The sequence below is a fragment of the Cornus florida genome, unplaced genomic scaffold, assembly GCF_030987335.1.
Source record: "Cornus florida cultivar Cherokee Brave unplaced genomic scaffold, ASM3098733v1 CherokeeBrave_3.0.0_Hap2_Chr10, whole genome shotgun sequence".
Taxonomy (NCBI): Eukaryota; Viridiplantae; Streptophyta; class Magnoliopsida; order Cornales; family Cornaceae; genus Cornus; species Cornus florida.
In genome coordinates this window covers 46,652,642-46,673,163 of record NW_026775580.1, presented here as the reverse complement: position 1 = coordinate 46,673,163, position 20,522 = coordinate 46,652,642, and the positions used below count along the sequence as shown (strand labels likewise).

General features: G+C 35.3%; 1 protein-coding gene across 6 annotated transcripts; it reads right to left on the bottom strand.

The window, feature by feature from the left end:
- Window positions 1-568: 568 nt before the first annotated feature.
- On the bottom strand, window positions 569-19,639 carry LOC132278563 (uncharacterized). Of its 6 annotated transcripts, XM_059780377.1 has the most exons (12): window positions 19,375-19,631; window positions 19,175-19,226; window positions 18,914-18,965; window positions 16,161-16,246; window positions 11,766-12,898; window positions 11,114-11,206; window positions 10,824-11,002; window positions 9,140-9,371; window positions 8,169-8,304; window positions 1,953-2,047; window positions 1,715-1,838; window positions 569-880 (listed from the first exon to the last, which is right to left on the bottom strand). In XM_059780377.1, the coding sequence occupies exons 1-12, from the start codon at window positions 19,455-19,457 to the stop codon at window positions 812-814; spliced, it is 2,334 nt and encodes a 777-aa protein (XP_059636360.1). In that variant the 5' UTR covers window positions 19,458-19,631; the 3' UTR covers window positions 569-811. The 6 variants fall into 6 exon arrangements, 5 of the variants coding, with proteins under 5 accessions (XP_059636360.1, XP_059636363.1, XP_059636364.1 ...); XM_059780380.1 differs by having other exon boundaries at window positions 18,588-19,226; window positions 19,375-19,471; XM_059780381.1 differs by lacking the exon at window positions 19,375-19,631 and having other exon boundaries at window positions 18,588-18,965; window positions 19,175-19,189.
- Window positions 19,640-20,522: the final 883 nt, after the last annotated feature.

The window sequence follows — 20,522 nt, the reverse complement described above, 5'->3', positions numbered from 1 at the left end:
CATCCCAAAGCAACAGAAACACGCACGCTTTCACACACATACAATAAAAGAGTAAACAGTTTTAAGATAACAGGGGAGGGTCGCTATGTTATAAATTGGGCACAACGCCAATCAATATTTTGACAAATAGAGATCTGTGTCAGACAGTACAATCGATTCGGTGGAAATCTACGTTGTATTAATTATTTTGGTTGGTATTCGTCTGTTGATAAAATTAATAAATTTGCACACCTACATGAGTTCATCTCCTATTTCAATAGTCTTGTACGAGGACAATTGACAAACAATTTTGTGTTTGTTTTTCCGTGGACGGCAAGACACACTGAAAGGACCAAAATGGCTCTCATGTCAATTGATGTAGGACCAAAAAGTACTCTCTCTGATTGCAAATACATTCAGAAGGGAACCAGTAAAGAAGAAGAGGGTACAATAGTAATTTAGAGGGAGAAATTTTGCAACTCAATAATCAAAATATCAGAAGGTACCAAATCAATGGATCAAGCCATATATATCTATAAGCACTAAAATGAAACCCTAATTAAACAAAACCACCAAAAATAGAATCATGAAGAAATAAGAAAATTCTCAAATATAATATAATATTAAATAAATTCACATCTGACTAATGTCCACAGCATAAGATAATAATGTGCAAAAATACATATAATGACATATAAAAATATACATGGGGTTAACACCTACCAGTGAAACCCCGGTCTCCCGTCACAACCTGTACATTTTACCTCCATGGCCGGTCAATATCCACAAAATCATGACCTTGGTCCTGTTTCCATAAGCTGATGCCTGTCTTCTACACCGAGGTGCTGCTGAAGTAGGCAGTAACGGCCTTCAACTTGCCATTTAAGAAGTTCTTCTCCACCTGAGAGCATGGACATCGTAAACTAAAATGTAATCTAAATTTAAAATATTAAATAGCAGAATTATCATCTCAAAATACTAAGAAATAAAACAACATACAAGCTATAGCAAGTTTTGTGGCTACAAATTTAATAGGGTAACGACAATGTGGCCTTTTCGAATATGCATTAGACAGACCACCCACGAGGAGCGAGGGACTAAAGGTAGAAATACACCCCAAAGACCATACAAATTGATCCTCCAAATGACAGTGCTCCGGTAAAAAGCATGACATATAGTCCTATACTCCTATACTATTTACAAATTTATGTCATAACTAGACAGACTCATTCAATGATAAAAGTAAAAAGACAATCAAGTTCACTTATTCAGGGCGAATTTGGATGTCAACGGAGAAGGAAATTAGGAACCATTTCGTTCTCACCAGGAATTGAAGGAACAAACCCCATCATCTGTGCTCAAATCATTACAGAAAGAGAACAATTCAGAAACAATGGTAGTTAATTTGAAAATTTTCCATGAAGTTGGAAAATTGGTCTTTTACAACCATTCTAGTCATTATTCCAATTGAGAGGACAGAATTACAAGTCAAATGCTACATAAGAAGCAATTCGGTGACTCTATTTCTTGATTCTTGTTCGAACCCCTAAGACACCATTCCACACACAACCTAGCCAAATGATGCACCCTAAGCTCATTTTATCCATTTTGACACAGTGAACGACTCTGCTTCTATTGAAGCCAAAAAAGTGGCACTAAGTTCTAAACAATACAGAAACCAATTAGTTGCCCAAGGAAAGAAGACAAAAAGGTTAGAGAAAATCTGCAAGAATACCTCTAGTGACCAGGGAGGATTATTCGATAGAGATAACTCTGCCAGTTGGTTGAGATCAATGTTTCTGGGAAGGAACATGACAATCCTGGAAGCAATCCCCTTTGCAACGTTGAAAAGAAAGTATCTGACACAGATCCGTACAAGTGTACAGTTAGAAACTCCTTTAAAGTTTAATCCCCAACTCTTCCCCCAAAAACAATAAAATAAGTCTGAATTTGCCAAAGTTAAGAAACCAAACCCATCATGTGGCTTAAGCATTGTCTTGATGTCGTATGTTGTTACTTTAGCATAACCAGGTCCTCCCCAAGGGGGTGACAAGAAGACGGTGTCAGCCTGCAACACAGGAAGGATTAGTGATTAAGTTATGCTTTCACATTAATAAAAAAGATTCACCAATTACAAAATCAGAAGTACACAAGTGCAAAACACCTACCAACCAAACCAAAAACCTGAGGATTAATATCCTACAGAAAATCAACAAAAGGGGCAAGAATGTGCAACTCCTGGTACAAGATTTATTTTAATTTCTTTGTTATTATTATTATTTATCCTGGCAAACAACTCCAACAATTTTGAAAGCATAGGACACGCAGAAATTTAATATATTATATATATATAACTAAACTTCCTTATAACTAGGACTGGAAATGAACCGAGCTGTTTATGAACAGCTCGGGCTCGGCTTGTTCAGAGCTCCGCTCAGGATCGTTTGTTTAGTAAACGAACCGAGCTTGAACAATGTTAAGCTCAGCTCGTTGAGTTCGTGAACAAGCTCATTTACAAAAATACATTATATTCCCTAAACCTATATACAAGTGTAGCCCAAATTCATTTATATATATTTCATTGGTTCAATTAGTATATTTATATGCCCATCTAACAAACAAAGTCCATTTAATTAAGAAGACCATTGGCCCAAATCATGATTTCATCTCAGCCATTGGATTAATTGTACAATATGGTAAAGGGTTAGATTGAAAACCCTAAACCATAGCCGCAACAACGTTTCTGAGTTCTGCAACCATGCTCGGCAATCCTTCCACTGCACCGTCCTTGGACTCCCCAGGCGACATCAAGGTTAGTTCTCCCTCTCTCGAGCTCGTCAAAAAATTGCCGAGCCGAGCTTGATCTTAGCTATGCCAAGCTTGCTTGAGCCGAGCCCAAACGAACTAAAGTTCGGCTTGGCTCAATTCATTTGCAGCCCTAACTATAGCATAAGAAATATTAGATAAATACTACTTATTCTCATAACTAGGACTGGAAATGAACCAAGCTGTTTATGAACAGTTCGGGCCCAGCTCAGTCAGAGCTCCACTCAGGATTGTTCGTTTACTAAACGAGCTGAGCTTGAACAATGTTAAGCTCAGCTCGTTGCGCTAATGAACAAGCTCGTTTACAAAAAAATACGTTATATTCCCTAAACCATATATACAAGTGTAGCCCAAATTCATATATATAATTATTGGTCCAATTAGTACTTCAGTATTTATATGCCCATCTAACAAAGAAAGTCCATTTAATTAAGTAGACCACTGGCCCAAATCACGATTTCATCTCAGCCAGTCAGCCACTGGATTAATTGTATAATATGTTAAAGGGTTAGACAGAAAACCCTTTACCATAGCAGCAAGAAGCCGCAACAACGTTTCTGAGTTCTGCAACCACACTCGACAATCCTTCCACTGCACCGTCCTTGGACTCCCCAAGCGACGTCAAGGTTAGTTCTCTCTCTCTCGAGCTCATCAAAATGTTGCCGAGCCAAGCTCGATCTTGCTACGCCAAGCTTGCCCGAGCTCGAGCCGAGCCCGAACAAACTAAAGCTCGGCTTGGCTCAATTCATTTGCTGCCCTAATTATAACATAAGAAATATTAGATAAATACTTCTTATGATGTCTCTCCTTGTGGTACCTATGCATGCCACCTCATCAACCTGCAGTTGAGGCTACCAAATTTGATAACACACATGAAAAATTCCACTTGTAGCATCTAAAGTACAAACAAGCACAAACATTTTTTTACAGAGAAGCCAGAATCAAACTTCAAGAAGGCTGTAAAACACATGGTACCATGTTCAATACACCTCGGATAGGCCCAAAAATGTTGGTCTAGTTTCAGATATAAGAAAGGATTAATTGTAAGAGAAAAAAGAATCTCTCTTAAAAGCATTTCTTTTATTTTACAGCACAAATCGTAGAAGAAGAAAGAACCTCCCCATGTTTTATTCTTCAACAATTTGTTGTAATTTTACAATTCAGTTAGTAATTTTGAAACAACAATTATTGCACTCCAACTGTAAATATCAATTTTAATCATACATAAAGTTACTAAATATTTTTTTCTTTACTTATTTGGGATCTCTCACTCTTTAAAATTGCATTACAAAACCTCATAGACATAGAAGTCTCAAACTGAATATCATTTTATCATGCTCGTCTTCTTGCTCCACCCTGGGATTAGTGATAGAAGATACATACAAGGTGACTATATTTGCTCCATTCCTATGCCTTCTAAGGCGATATTTGTTTGGAGACCTTCTAGGAGTTTTCTCGGAGTCGGACCCTCTTTTTCTCTTGGAACTGAATAAAGCTAGATGACAAAGCTGAGCTGGAAGGTACCTTTTTTTTATCCTATTGAGGTACCTCGAACCGACAAAAATTACTAAACCCTCCAATATTTTAACCCCCTGAGTAATTTTTTGCATTTGAAAATTTTGTGAAATAGCCAGAAAAACAATGTCAATAGCAGTTCCCTTGTCATTCACATGAACTCCTTGATTCCAACCTCCAAGCCCTCCTTTTTCCTTGATCTTTACTTAACAATTTTGTAAAACTATCTTAGTACCATTTGTACCTAGCATGTGATAAGCGTCAAATATTGCATATTTAAGCGCCCTTAATTGCATTAGTTAAGCCCATTATTTGATCTGCGTATAAAGATTAACTACATTTTTATGTTTTTGTGTTTTTGCAGGTCTTATTGCTAAAAAGGAATAAGAATAAGATTTTAAGGGTTTTTGGAGCACAAGTCATATCGGGCCTACATATCAAGTGGTTTTCAAAGAGAAATGACCTGAATAGGCGATGGATGCAACCAGAGCTAAAGAAAGAAGAAGAAGCCAAAGTAGCATGCCTCGCATCCGGACGCAAGAATTGGCGTCCGGATGCCAAACCATTAGGACCTCGCGTTTGGACGCAAGACCATGGGCCCCCTTTTTAATTAAGTCCGATTTTATTCTATCTTGAGCGGAAATTCGAATTTTGAACAAGATATTTTATTCTGAAACTCCTGTAAGGATAAATGAGGGGCAAAGGCTTGTATCAAGGGAGGAGTTTTGGTTTTTGAAAAGGAGATTGTGAGGGAGAGGATTTCTTTAGGGTTCTTGGCTGAGTTTTGCAACAATGGTGAAAGGAGGGAATTTCTCTTCTTCTTCAATCCTGGAGTTTGCTACCATATCCATGAGAGGCTAACTTCCTTCCTAGGGAGTTGATGTAACCTAGACCAAGTAAACATATGTTGATTTGTATTTCAATTTGGGGATTCTTGTATATATTCAGTTTCATAAACTAGAAGTGTTTACATTGAATTAATATATTTTACATTGAATTGATGTATGTGGTTATCATTTGAATATATAATTTTGTTGATTTGTTTATCTTGTCTTAGAAATCACATTGACACAATTATACACTTGATTTCCTATAGTGACAATGGGAAAGAATTTATGGAATGGTTATATTGGCATGTAATTGAGTATTTATATAGGTTATGCTTAAGGAAGATGGACCATGCTACACCTTTAGATTAATGTAGTTAGGTAGATGGCCTATACCAACTGAAGATAATCTATGATATTTAATTGATTTCATGTGCTGCAACATACCATTGAAGGACCTTAATAGGCCATGCCTAGGGAAGATGATTCATACCACAACCTAGTTTAGGTGGATGAACCAAGCTTACCAAAGATGGATTATGCTTAGTCGTGAAATGTATGATCTTCTTGACGATGTGATAGTTTTATACTTCTACACATCATTTTATATATATAATTGTCTATCCCCAAGATGAGTGCAATTTAACATGTTTATGAGGTTGAGGTGAAGTCAATTCCCTAGCCTTCTCTTTATAAGTTTAATCCATTCTATTCAATTATTTACTGTTTTATGTAATTTAAATTCGTACGTTAAATGACAAACCAATCGAACTATCATCTCTGTTATCAAATTAGGAAGTAATTTTTCAATTCTGTTTGCCATAAACTAGCAATCCTTGTGGTTCGACAACCCCCTACTATAGCATTAATTTGCAATGATGAATGTGCTATTGTTATAAGTGGTATTTTTAAGTGGTACACATTTGTGCGCATCAACATGTATCAGAATAGTTATATGCCTCAATAGAGCTTTGCTCACTGCTTCTTATTAACAAGTTTAAATTTTGAAGATTTTCCTCATTTACCCTAGCTTTCAACTCAGCAATTTCATAAGGCTTTAACACAATTAGCATGTTTGGTCGACCAACTCACTGTTAAGAACATAAGTTAATATTTAATAGGGTTAAATGCTCCTACACCCGAGGTTTGGATTTATTGCTCTCAGATTAAACCTGAGTAAAAATCACTATGACACCCCCTTGATAAAATAAAATGCCTAACTTACCCTTCACCCCACTTTCTCTCTCTACCCACCTCTACTCCCATGCGTCCCGCCGCACCACCTAAACCGCCACCGCCACTGCTCGCCTCCTTCATCCCTTCTCTCTCTCTTTAACCAACAATCGTAACAATCCCATTTCCTCCTCTCTCATCCAACTGGTTGCTATTCCTCTCTTTCTCTCTCTTCCTGTTCATCCACCTGTATTTTCCCTTTTCCACCCCTCTCCCTCTCTCTCTCCCCAAGCGAACTTAGCACCAACAAAGATTTAGAAATTCATGGATGGGTAGGTACATCAGGAAATCGAGGACGAAAGGTGAGATTGCGATTATGGAGGTTTCTCAGTCTCTTGGCATTCAAACTCAGGCCAAAACCCTCGCTTTGCAAAGGCTTCAAAAATCGCCGGTCACGCAACCGTTGACGGCTGCGGTTTTCGGCGGTACGTACCTCCAGCTCCGAAGCCGATGCCTCAAGAAGCCTCCGATCCTCGTGAGTGGGGGCAATTCAAAAAGACCGAAGCAACAACCTCACAAAGAAAGTTGTGTACCAGACCCTAGCCGGAACCAAAACCCCAATTCGAGAACGGGGTCGAGGTTGAATTCTGGTCGGTGTCGCTCGATTCTTTGAATAGCAAGGAGGTGACAGAAGATGTGGTGGGTGAAGAGAACAAGGTTCTAGGAAACAAGAATGGTGCTGATTTGGGAATTGAAGTTTCTTTTGGAGAGAATGTGTTGGAATTTGAAGGTAGAGAGAGGTGGGGTTTTTTGGGTTTTCTTGTTTAAAGCCTGGATTTTTTTTACAATTGTGGTTTTCTGAAGGTTTTTGTTTGTTTGATTGCTGAGAAAATGTGGAAAAGAGAAAGAAACTAAAATTTTCAATTTCTTATATTATTAAAATGTTTTGAATTTAAAGAAAGAGAAGCTGATTTCGGCGGTGGGTTGGATCTCAGCGAGAGGTTCCAATGTTCAGACGGTGGTGTCTTGACGGAGAGCGGTTGTTGTGGTGGAGGTTCAGGTGGTGCAGGATAGTACTGGGAGAATGGAGGGTGGTGCAACGGGACGTATGGGAGTAGAGGTGGGTAGAGAGAGAAAGTGGGAATGGAGGGTAATTTGGGTATTTTATTTTATTAGGGGGTGTCAGGGTAAATTAAACCAAATCTGAAAGGGGTGTCATAGCAATTTTTACTTAGGTTTAATCTAAGAGCAATAAACCCAAACCTCAGGGGGTGTCGGAGCAGTTAACCCTTGATATTTTTAAATCATATATTCATTATGTCCAGCAAGCTTCTTCAAGATTGGTCCCCTAATGCGAACACAGGTATACTTACTCATCGACGAGGGTTCGAAAAGTTTGAATTTATAGATGGCTATAGTGGGTATTAGAGAAGGATGACTCCTGAGGATAACAAGGAAGTTAAGAGAGTATTAGTTTGTTTTATGTCATTTTATATGGGAATCAAGGTAAAGGGACCCAGTCACGCTCTCCAATTTGATAAATTATTAACAAAAACCAATGAAAAGAAAGAAAACACATTTTAGGATGTAATTCACTCTTGATAAAACAAAAGGCAAAACATATACCATAATACGAAAAGACAGTGCTCCTTTTTCCTTGCTACATACTTATCCCATAATCTCATTGAGTATGAAGAATGTTATGCCCTAGTTCTTTCCCTCCACTTAAAGATATATTATCATATAAAGATGAGGATTGATAATATTAATATAACTCAGAAATATTGTAACTTCCACTTTACAACAGATGGGACTGTATGTTTAAACATGTGGCGAGAACTTTAATACCTTCAACTTTGGTGCCAGAAGGAAAGAGTCCCCTCTTATGAATTCTATACGGTCATCAACTCCATAGATGGCTGCATTATGTTGTGCATAGTCAATCTTCTTCGGATCAATATCAATTGCAATGACATGGTTGCTCCTGAAAAGAAAATGACAAAAGAAAAAAGAGAGAAAGAAAATCAGAACATTTTAACAAGAAAAACATGATAATCATTTATATTATTCTCTACATTTGAGTAACGCATCCATAGTGAAGGAGTAAAGAATGAACCTAAATTTTTTTTGATAAGTAAAGAATGAACCTAAATTTTTACATAGTAAATTGAAACAATTTTAAGCATTCAAAGAAACATATGAACTTCTTAAATTAATTAATGCGAAAACCAATAATTTAACTACTAAAAGTTAAAAGCTACCCCAGGTAAAACAATCATAGTTATAACTAAGGAGTTCCAAATTATAATTGATACTAGCAACAAATAGTAAATACATAAGAGGATCTGATTTGTTTTACCAGAAGATACCATAATTGGCACACAAATTAAACCTAAAAGATGGTATATTATTATACTCAATAAAAAAATAAAAATAAAAAGATACAGTATATTATTATGAAGTATGCACATCTGACTAACGTCTACAGCGCCTAGAGTATAAACTTGCAACTCCACGTTAGAGTCATTTAGGAATGTTCAATCCACAATAGACCCCCAAGAAATGAAATTTTAAAAATGGTAAAATTAAACCCACCAATCCAAGCTCAAAAGGCATGTACAAGATAGGACCACCAAAATATTCAGAAACTTCAGTATCATGATCTCTAAGCTCAGATACACCGTGTGATATTCCCCTACAATTGAAGTGAAACATTTGATAAAGCACCGCAACACCCTTTAGGTTTATTTCAAAGGAACTTCAGATGTCTCAATATATTTCTAAATTAATAATACAGCAAGAATGACAGTGGTGCTCACCTCTGTGCAAATTGAATAGCATTGCCACCAACTCCAGCAAAACAGTCCACAATGATGCCAGTGCCACAACGGGATGCATGATGTTTGGCTATAGGCTCTGGCGTGACAGAAAACCATCCTTCTTCGTCCATTTTAATACCATCATCAAATCTGGAGAACAGTAGGTATCTTTGCCACCAATACTTGCTAATAATGGGAGAGGACTCCTCCCAAATCCCTTGAAATTGAAGATCTGTGAAAAGCACAAAAATTTATTGTGGCGGAACAATTTTTTTATATTACACAAAGTAATTATAGACTTCAGTACCATAAACAGCTGAGAAAAACATCAAAAGCACCAGAATCAATTAGTAAAATTAGCACCATGAACAACAGTTTCAAATACCATTTTTTTTTTTTCTTCAGTCAATAAGCAAGCATCAGACACACGATCTCTTCTATAATGCAAATATTATACAAATCTATCCCCTCTCATATAAGCCTAGCTCTTTATCTGTTCAAGAGAGATAAAAGGAGTTAGAAATTGATATATTCATTTGAAATTTTCCCAATCTCCTTCACTCACAGTAAAAATAAACTTTAAATCTCTATACCGATTCTCATTTGTTTTTACCACATACTAGGAGTCAAAAATTAAAAATGTTCTCATTAACTAGCTCTATGCTGCAATGCTTCAAGTTGGCAAGCAATAAAGAAGATTAGTCTTCAGCATTATCCTCTTCTTCAAATCCCCATGCTTGGTTCGAACCCCAAACCAGTATATAAAATGGAGGTCATTTTTATAACAGGAAATTGGCATGTTGACGATAATACACTATGACTATTATATATTGTTAACAACCATCTACTCCAAAAGCTTAAGCTTTAGAGAGGGTGTAACTTTAACAATTAAATCCTTCAACACACCCCCTCACGTGTGGCCTTCTTTTTGGTCCAACACGTGTTTTTCAATTTTTAATTAGGGTGATGGTGAGCTTTGAACTCGAGAGCTTTGGCTCTAAATACCATGTTAACAACCATCTACTCAAAAAGCTTAAGCTATTGGAGAGGGTGTAACTTTAACATTTAAATCCTTCAACATATATATTTCAGATTTAATGGCTAATGTAGGAACTGGCTTGCGAGCCACGCAACCCATTGACCGTTGCCATGTGACGACTCCAACAAGCACACACGTCACATTGACTTTCAGTAAAGCGACATGATCTCCTGATGACACGTGGCTATATCTCATTGGTCAACCTACTCAAGGAGTGTAAGCCAATCCCTCATTTTGAATCCAGAACATCTTTACGTAAAAGCCACACGCCGTTGAGATTTCAATTTTAAATCCAAGTTAGTAAGGTTTGTTACTCAAATCATTTAAGTGTTAGCTAGTACAAGTTTACAGTGTTTAGTGTTAGCTATTACATCTTTAAAGAACCATGAGCATAATCTGGTAAAAACTTCAACAGGAAAAAGAAAGCAGAAAAGTGTAAAGGATAACATGAAAGAAAGTGAATCACCTGGTACAGGATGTAATTGTTTTACCTATTTTCTTAACAATTAGTAACTTATATACAAGGAATAGCCCACATAAGACATCTTCCTAGCAATCAGTTTCAGACTGAAATCAACTATCAATTATTGTGTGGACCAAATTAAATAGTACTATTATCAATTGAATATGGATCAAGACATAAACCTTCATTGTAATTGGATAATTTCCTACGTGATCGTGCTCTCCTCACTTTTTCTTTGTGTTTTGTAGAGATAGAATCTTGCTCAGCATCCAACTTATCTCTTGAAGACTCCACATCTCCTGTGTGCATTTTACTATTCCAATCATAATCAGATACAGCTTCAGTGAGTGTACTGGCCAAGCTGCAAGCAGATTCAGATGTCAGAAGTCCAAAATTATGTTTTAGTGACAATGAGAACACCGTGTAGAGATGCTCGTAGACACAATCAAATATCATGCTTCTGTAATACTACCTGCCAGCATCAGATACTTGGAAGAACGTTTCCTCATAACACTTTGAATGATTTTCCTCACAAGAGAGAATCTTCTCGGGGTTGTTTAATTGCCTGGAGAAGAAAAGCTCTTCAGTTTTATAACCATCTATTGGTTGCAAATTTCTACTGCAAACATCACCAAAAACTAAGGGCTAGTTTGGTGTGGTGGAATGAAATAAAAGAAAGTGGAATGGAATGGTTTTTTTCCCATTCTTGTGTTTGGTGCCAATTTAAAAATTTGGTGTGGTGGAATGAAATAAAAGAAAGTGGAATGGAATGGTTTTTTTTCCCATTCTTGTGTTTGGTGCCAATTTAAAAATTGGAATCATCATTCTCCACTATTCTTGGAGAATGGTCATTCCATTAAAATCATTCCACATTCCAACAAAAGGAATGACCATTCCATTCCCTACTCATTCCATTCCCACCTCCATTCTCATTCCATTCCAATTCATTTCACCACACCAAACTAGCCCTAAATGTTTTAGACTGATTCTCCAACTGTGACAGAGTGAATAAAATGATTCGGGCTCAAAATAAAGAATTCCTATGTTTTACTTAAAAAAAAAAATCAATACTAACTCAGGAATATGGTTGGAAGATAAACAACACAAAGAAATGGAAAATATACCCGTCAACAAGCTCCTGAGCATCTGATAACAAATTCAGTGAAATTTCACTGATGCGACTTTTGTTGATATCTGGGGGTTCATCCAAATGTTCAGGACTGCAGCTTAAAGCAGGTGTTGTCATTAAGTCATACAAGTTGTCAGCAGCGAGCTCAAACCCCTCTGATGGCTCATCAGGTGGCTGGTGCACTGATCTGTTGTCATTATTGATATCCTGAGATGAGTAACAGTTATACTGCAAACCACAAGAATCTAGCAGTTCAGTATGATGGCAAGAAAGTGCAGGGTCAACATCCATCTCGGCCGTAACAACAATTGTTTCGTTTGGTTTATTAGTAGTGTCATCAAAAGCTAGGTTTTCCATGCCTGGAGGGGGGTACCATGTTGACTCGTGTGTTTTGATATTATAAAAGTAGTTTCTCATGTAGAAAGAGTCCCAATATGCCCTCCAGTCTGAGTCCCAATATGTCCTCCAGTCTCCAAAGTCACCATTGCATTTACTGCCAGTTCCATCACAATCAAGAACTTCTAAAGATTGTGAATATGCAACCACGTCATGCCCTTGTGGCAGCTCAAAGTGAATATCACTATAAAAATGTTCACCTTCTCTGTCCTGGACAACGACTGAGGGACCTTCCAAACAGCAATACTCCATTAATATCTCGTCCTGTGCTTTCTTATGATTGTCAAAACCATCATTTATTGAATAGCCTTTTTGAGAAGTTCCAGCATCTAAACTGATCGGAGTAGCTGCAATTTTCATGTTGTCCTTTGAATTATTGTGTACAGAATCACAATTGAGGCCATAATTTGACACAACATCAGATTGGCGTACCTCTTCCTTGGCAGCAGCACAGATGACCACAGCAATGGAACTTGCTGAATTTTCTCCTTCACCAGAGAGAGAATGAATTTTATCATCCACTGCAATATCACAGGAAGATGATTCACTCTGGCCCAGCACTGACATGCAACATAAAGAATTTCTTGTATTGTCATAAAAAATAGAGGGAGATGCAACCTCTCCATCACTTGTTTTGATTAAATCCAGGAACCCGTCCTCATATTCATCATGACCATATGGTTGCTTCTTATTTTTTTCCTTTCTTTTTCCTTTTATCCTTCCATTTCTCTTCTGCAATGCAATCTCAATATCAGTATCTCAAACAAGCCTAAAATTAATAATAATTATATTTAGAGATCATTTCAGCAACCTTCTTGTAATGAATCATTATACATGTTCTACACATAGAAGTCAACCTGTGAAGCATACAAGAAAAGATATTCAACATTATTCTTTTCATTTATCGTATTGTATCCTGTATCTAAAGATAAAATTTATTTCATAAAAACATTGAAAAATATAAATAATAATAATAATAATAATAAGCAAAAATATCTAATAAGTTGGAAGCTGAACTTAGGGGAAAGTGATGTTCATTTACATGACAAATTAAGTGTTAAAAATTTAGTGCTTGAGATCTCACATTTAACATAAGCCATTCGGAATTTTTATTTATTTTTTGGTAGTAAGCCATAAGGATATTCATGACATACTTTAAGAATGACATTCCAAAAAAACTCTATTGACACAATTATAGATTAAATGTTTCCTGTGGAATTAGCAAAAATATCTAATGACAGGGAAGCTAAGCTTAGGCAAAAAAGTGATGTTTATTTACATGACAAATTAAGTGTTAAAAAATTTATTGCTTGAGATCTAACACTTAACAAAAACCATAAGGATATTCATACGGTATTTTTAAGAAATGACACTCCAAACAAAATCTATTGACACAATTAAATATTAAATGTTTCATGCAGTTTACTTAAATGATTAATATCTGGTAGGAAAAGTGTTCCAAGGGATTTGTGTTTAATAACTATACTGTATCGGTGTATCCTACTTGTCATATGTTGCTCCTGCATTTAGAATTATAGTAGTAACTCTGAATTTTATGTTCTCAAAGTTTTGTCTATAATGGAAATTTCTCAAATGCCTTCAAAAACTTGGGAAAAGAAAATAGATACAATAGCAAGGCTTCCATTCAATGTAGGGGCAAACATCAAATGGTGTCAGATTTCAAATATTTTATAGGATATACTTTGTAAAGAAGGCAAAAGAAACCAAAAACATATTCTCTGTTAAATTTCATCATTTACCTTTAACGATATTATGTAATTTGTTAAGGAAAATTAATATATTAGATGTGTTCCTTTTTTGAGAGTTTAGAGTCCTATTTGGCCTTTTGTCGCTTTTGAGGAATGTGTTCCCCTTTTGAATGCTTCTTTATATATATATTAGATCCTTTTTTTTCCTCAAAAAAATGCCAAAAACAATGGTGTAATTATATATGTGTCTCAGAGCACACATTTAACATGGGATAAATATTTGAAATATATCAAATCATATGTATCTGCTGCATACATTAAGAGGCCTAAGAAATTTAAAGAAGAAAGTTCTGAAATTTGACACAACTTCAAGACAGTACCGACAATAGATTCTGATTTCTTTGAAGTTAAGATTATTTAGAGTCCCTAACATGCTATGGCCACTAGAGTTGGACTATAATACATTTTATGATTTTTCCTAATTGGGGTATTTTAGTAATTTGGTTAAGGGCAGTGGAGGGGGACTATGGTGCTCAATCAATTGTACTAACAGGTCTACTGGTTTGCGGCTTCTAAAGTAGTAGTCTCAAGTCTTAACCTTCACACATTTCCAACTTTAGTTGGTCTCTAAACAAAAATCTTCTAAGGCTTTGTTTGGTTAGGTGGAAACAGCTAGAAAAGAAAGGAAAGAGAATTTTTAAATTTTTTTAGAGTTTGGATAGATAGAAAGAGAAACCTAATGGAAATTTTAGTTTCCTGCATTGAGTAAATACAAACCTATCCTTTGGCATTTTTTTCACAAATTGGCTACTCTCAGGATACACACCCACATCCTCGCACTTGACAGCCAAGCCCTTAACCACTGCAATAGGCAATGGCCACTTAAAAGTGGGATATTATGTGTGTAGTAACAAATTGCCCACAAGATTCTCTGTTCATCTGGTTACTCCAGCAACTGGACAATCTCGTTACTTGAGCATCTGCACTGGAAGAAGAAGATCCAATTGCGACAGCGTTGCCTTCATCCTACGTGCTCTAACACTATTATAAGTAGACCTTTAAAATAGACGTGCTTAATAAAATATGAAAATCACATGAGCTCAGAGTTAAAAATGAAGGAGGGTAATCAAACTCGCTCTAGAGACAATCATATTGAGGATAAATACGAAATTCCCCAACCAACTCTACATACTATTCTCAAAGAGAAAAAAGCTTAAGAAATAGTAATACTGAAGGCATGAAGTGAAGAATTAGAGCCAAAATCCACGCCTTTATTATGGCCAAGAATTTCCAAAAAGGGTAGAACCATAGAACGCTGCAAGACACAATTCGATTATGCAGAAGTTTCTACTTTATATCTATCATACACAAATTGCTCCCACCACCAAAGGGTCAGTGGCCTAGCGGTATCAGCCTCTTATCTCCCAAAGAAAGGTCAGGGGTTCAAGTCTCAGAAGAGACGTGTGTGTGAGTAACTAGGAAAAAAAAAAAAAAAAAAAAATTGCTCCCACCATTGATATCATTGTGCATGACAAATTCAGTAAAACCAATCGAAAGGAAGGGTGTTTTAGTATCATTATTGCTTCTACCGACAGGAAAGTCAAACACCAGGTACTTAACTACTCCAAACTTCATATCTTATGCTCCACCCCTTACTTTAAAACTATTATGGTAAAGATTGCCCTACAGCAGTGTCGTATTGCTTATCTAAATATGTTGACAACTATAGCTTCACCAATAATTGAAAATAGTCATTAACATATTTATCTTTGGCATCTGAAAGAGCCACCTAAATAGGAAGTATAACATCTGCAAAAGCATGGACAATCATTTCTAATAACTAGATAAAATCACAAAACAGCATCATTTCAATTTTATTATTAATATAGTCGTTGAGGCATTTCTATTCTTCCAATAACTCCATTCTGAAGTGATTCGTGGACATCTGTTATGTATTTTGGTGCAATTTCCTTGTTAATTCTGGGTATTGTTCCATGTTGCATTTATGTAAATTTCTTTTATGTTTAAAGGTCAAGTTCTTTAGCTGGCTCTAACATTGAGGTGCATGCCTAGTACAATTTTTTCGTTTTATGTACTCCAAATAAGTGATTGGGAGCATAACTGAAAAACAGATATGTACTCCACAAGAAATCAATACATCACCCTAACAAAATTAACCAAAGGAATAAATACAATGAACAAAACAAAGAACAGTGCAAATTTTGAATCCAGTGATCAGCATTAACATAAAACAAGAAAACTGAATACATGGAATGTTAGCCTACCTCCTTGTTTGTGTGGAAGGAAAGCGGAAGCCCCAAATTGTTCATCAGTCCGGCAAGTTCAACATCCTCCAGAAAAGGTCTGAAGTCTGAACAGGTAATAATGATAAAAAAATTATTTAAACCACTTGAGACACTAGGAGGATAAACAAAATTTTAGAGTGCAATAAATGTTGGCATTAGAAATAGTAAAATCAATACCCTAAATTCTTTTTTATGGACATAATGGGTAATGATTTAAAAATAAGGTAGTATCAAGAAGACCTTAGAATATGATTGTGACTTACCATGTATACTCATTGAAGACATTACGAGGGAGCATAAATTACATAATCCTTTGGGTGGACAAGGGATCTTGAGGGAGTGACTTCCTCTCAAGCACTCTGCACTCTCTTTTGCTATTGGTGTGTAGCAACTCATGAAAAAATCCCAAGACTCGTAGATTGTTGGGCAACACCATCATATGGTTTGAAATGCCACTTGCAGTATAGCAACATCTGTCGGAGTTCTTGAGCGAGTTGCAATAGATTTTGGAAGGTTTTTGATCGGAAAATTGAATGGATTGATTAACCCATGAATAGCGAAATCTCTATGTTTTGATAGTGGATTTATCTTTTACCATTTTACCCGTGGACATATGCTCTTTAGTATCAAGCCATGAAATTCCTTGCTTTTACTAGGTTGTGATGTGTTTTGTTTTTTTTTTTTCCCCCAAACTTAGCGTGCATACCTGCACAAGATCCTTGCAGGTATTCCACATGTATTTGATTCCGTACTAATGGAATCAGACCTTCATGATTTTAGTGCAAGGCATTCAACAAATCAATAGTTAGAGAGGGTAGGAAAGCAACATAGGGTTGTGCTGCTAATCATTCACATTAGGTAGATGATTCACACATGTATGATCACTGGAATGGAGATGATAGAGTGGCATAGCATTTGGTAATTTTACTATCAAGATGGAGATTGTTGGGTTGGTGATAGCAAAAAATCAAGATCGTTAGTTGTTTTGCTGGATATTTATGTGCAACAGTTTTTAGTGAGGGTGATTTGGAAGGACACACAAATCCCAAAGCTCATGGATTGTTAAATGGTCCATGATGCTGCCATCACATGTTGGTTCAGTACGAGACCATGAAAGTGAAAACAGGTTATGTAATAACAATTACCAACTTATTGAATGAGATAGATGCAGATCGATTTCCAATAGATTATCTCATAGATTATTTTAACCACGAGTGGAGTAATCTCGAAGTTTTGACAATGGATTTTGTTATGATTTAGTGTCGTAAATTGGCAAATTGTGTAACAAAAGCCGGAGTCTGTAATTTTTTTATTTTATATTTTGAGTCATTCAGATAGAGTTGATTACTCTTGATCCATTGGGGATGATCAACAATGATGAAGATGTCAAGTGAAAAAAGGTAATTTGAGTAACTTTGTTGATCATTAACAATTAGGGTTTTTATTTAAACTCAAGCGAAAGTACAATTTTGCATGATTTGGTTTGATTGCATTACAATTAATTTGCATGTTCCTGTATAAGTGTTTCAGTTAACCTAATATAGTTACCCACAAGGTTGCTTTTGCATGAAATTGGTTTTATTGCATTAAAAAGGCAAAAGATATTTTTGCATCAAGAGGAATCAATCCCCCTAGCAGAAGGATGATCCTTTAAGTGCTGAGAGCAAGGGATCAATCTCCCAGGCTAGCGATCTACCCGTAGCTGCTGGAACTCAGTTTTCTTATTCATTTTGACTTCTAAATCTTTCCAAAAAGCTATTTCTTATTAACTCCTCATTCAAATACCTATAATACATATCTATCCAAAAAAAAAAAAAAAACCTATAATAAACTATCAGAATTTTGAAAAAATATATTAGAAACATATAAAACAGACTTTGATACGTGATTTACATAGAGATTCATAAGATTATCTATGCATCATTATTTTTGTTTATCACACACACTTTGAGGAGGGGGTTCGTGTTTTTTTTTCTTCGTTTTTTTGATAAGTAAGATATTATAAAAGAGAGCCCAGCAGGGGAGGAGCGGCTTCATTGATTGGACAGCAGCAGAACTCAAAAGGAGTGTCTGGCGTTAGACTGGTTTAGAGATAAATCAATTTAGGTGATTCTTAGGGGTAAGAATCTGAGACATTGGCGTTGTACTCTCTTGATTCATTAGTGGATTGGTTTGTGTCAGGATATAGTCTTGTGGTTTTTTCCGTCTAGGTTTTCCACATAAATTTGGTACATTCATTGATTGTTTTACTTTGCTATTATTGCTTTGATTATATTCTCATGTTTGAATAATCAATTGGATACATCAAAATGACATATAAATGTCAAGGGATTCAAATTAATAATCAATATAATTGAAATTGAATTCAAAAATCAATAATAGATAGTTTGGGTTTGAAAATTTTACCCTCTAGGTTCGGTATTACGCATACTCTCACATCAGAGCCTAGGATTGCGGTGCTGCACTTAACAACCTTTACCAGAGCATATTGATTGTAGACTCATCAGATTTATTTTTTGATATTTGTCCTTGCCATGTGCTTTAGTGCCAAACCACGTAAATCTTAGTGCTTTTTACTTAACTGCTTTACACACTGGTTAAGGATCCCATTCTCATTTTAATTTCTAATCACATGGATGTCAAAAATTAAATCTACTTGACAGCCAACTTATAAGTAAATTGCATAAGGATATATTCAATTATGAAGCTAATGAAAGGAGTGGAACACTTGCCGCTTGCCAATGAAATGGTGTCACTGCCGAAATCATCTTCTGGGATAGATTTCTGCATTCAACAAATATTGATACAATACAAGATACTTGAAGATAAAATCAATGTTAAATTAAATTGGAAAAAAATGAGTATTTTCAAATCTAGCAAAACATTTTTTTTTTTTTTTTTTTTTTTTGATAAGTCAAATCTAGCAAAACATATAAGAACTATTATGGAAAAATTGCAACTACGCTCAGTAGAATAAACAAACAGGAACTCACCATACGTTCAGAAAAAGCCAGCACTTCTCGCGTCTCTGTTGAATCATCGTCCCTGTTCAGCAGAATATTTGAAATTGAATCATAATTTTCTGAAATTTATTCTTTTTCTTGCTTTGAACCTTAATAGTTCTATTTTTATGTAATAGATATTATGCACAAATACATACACATATATATAGAGAGAGAGAGAGGGGGCGCACCATAGGAAGACTTCAGTAAGCTTGAAAAGAGAGCCTAGGGCTTTGATAGCAGGTGCTTCGCTTTCGAGTTCGACCACATCCATTTGTTAAATCTTGCACTGATTTGATCTTTCAACTATAGATATGGCCTTGTCTATATGTTTATGAGAATATATATACGTGTGTATATAATATATTTGGGAGGGAAAGCTAATGGGAGGAATTTTAGGTTTCGAACATTGAACAGAGTCGTGAAGTCCTACTTTCAGTCAAAGATGCATGCTGCAGAGTGCAAACTCAAAACGACGTCGGTTATAAACGAAGAGTTCAGTTAATTTATTTTATTTTATTGTTTAACAAAATAACTTGTACGTAGGCACATTATAGTCCATTTTTTTTTTTTTTTTTACAAAGTTTTATGAAATCTTTATCAAGAAAGATCTAGCATAAATGAGATAAAACTAGCAGGCTAAATTCAAATTATAAAAATGAGATAAAATAAAATGTGACATTTATGAGTTTTTTTTTTTTTTTTTTTCATTTTTATATTTGTTTACCATTTGAACTATCTATGACGGTATTAAAGTTTTTTTTTTTCAATCTTTCGAAGAAAAAAAAATCTATGAAGGTATTAAGCAACAAATTTTGGGTATTCATAGTTGAGGAATAATAAAATGAATCAAATCAATTGCTCTAAAATAGAGACCAAATCAAATCTGAGATTATAAAATTTTCGCAAGTTTAATATTGAAAAAATAACGAGATATGTAGAAAAATAATACTGTATTAAAATTTCTTGAAAGAGTGAATCTTGAAATCAAGATGGAGTCACAAATTTTAAATTGGTGGTTGAAGTAGTAATATAAAATAGAATAATTATAACAATTTTTGTTTCCAAGCATTTTTAATATATTTTTTAAAAAGCAAATCTATAAATAATATCAAAACAAATAAAAATAAAAATAAAATTAGTTAAATGCCAATAAATGAGCCTGTCGATTGTTCATTATTCATTTTCTTTTCACTTTAAAATCATAACAAATAATTTATATACAGATAGAGAGAGTATCTAGAATGCAATGATTACAACACTTGATTTTTTTTTAAAAGAATAAAGACTTTAAAGAGTTTCAAGTGATTTTCTTGACAAATTACCTTTAATTACCATA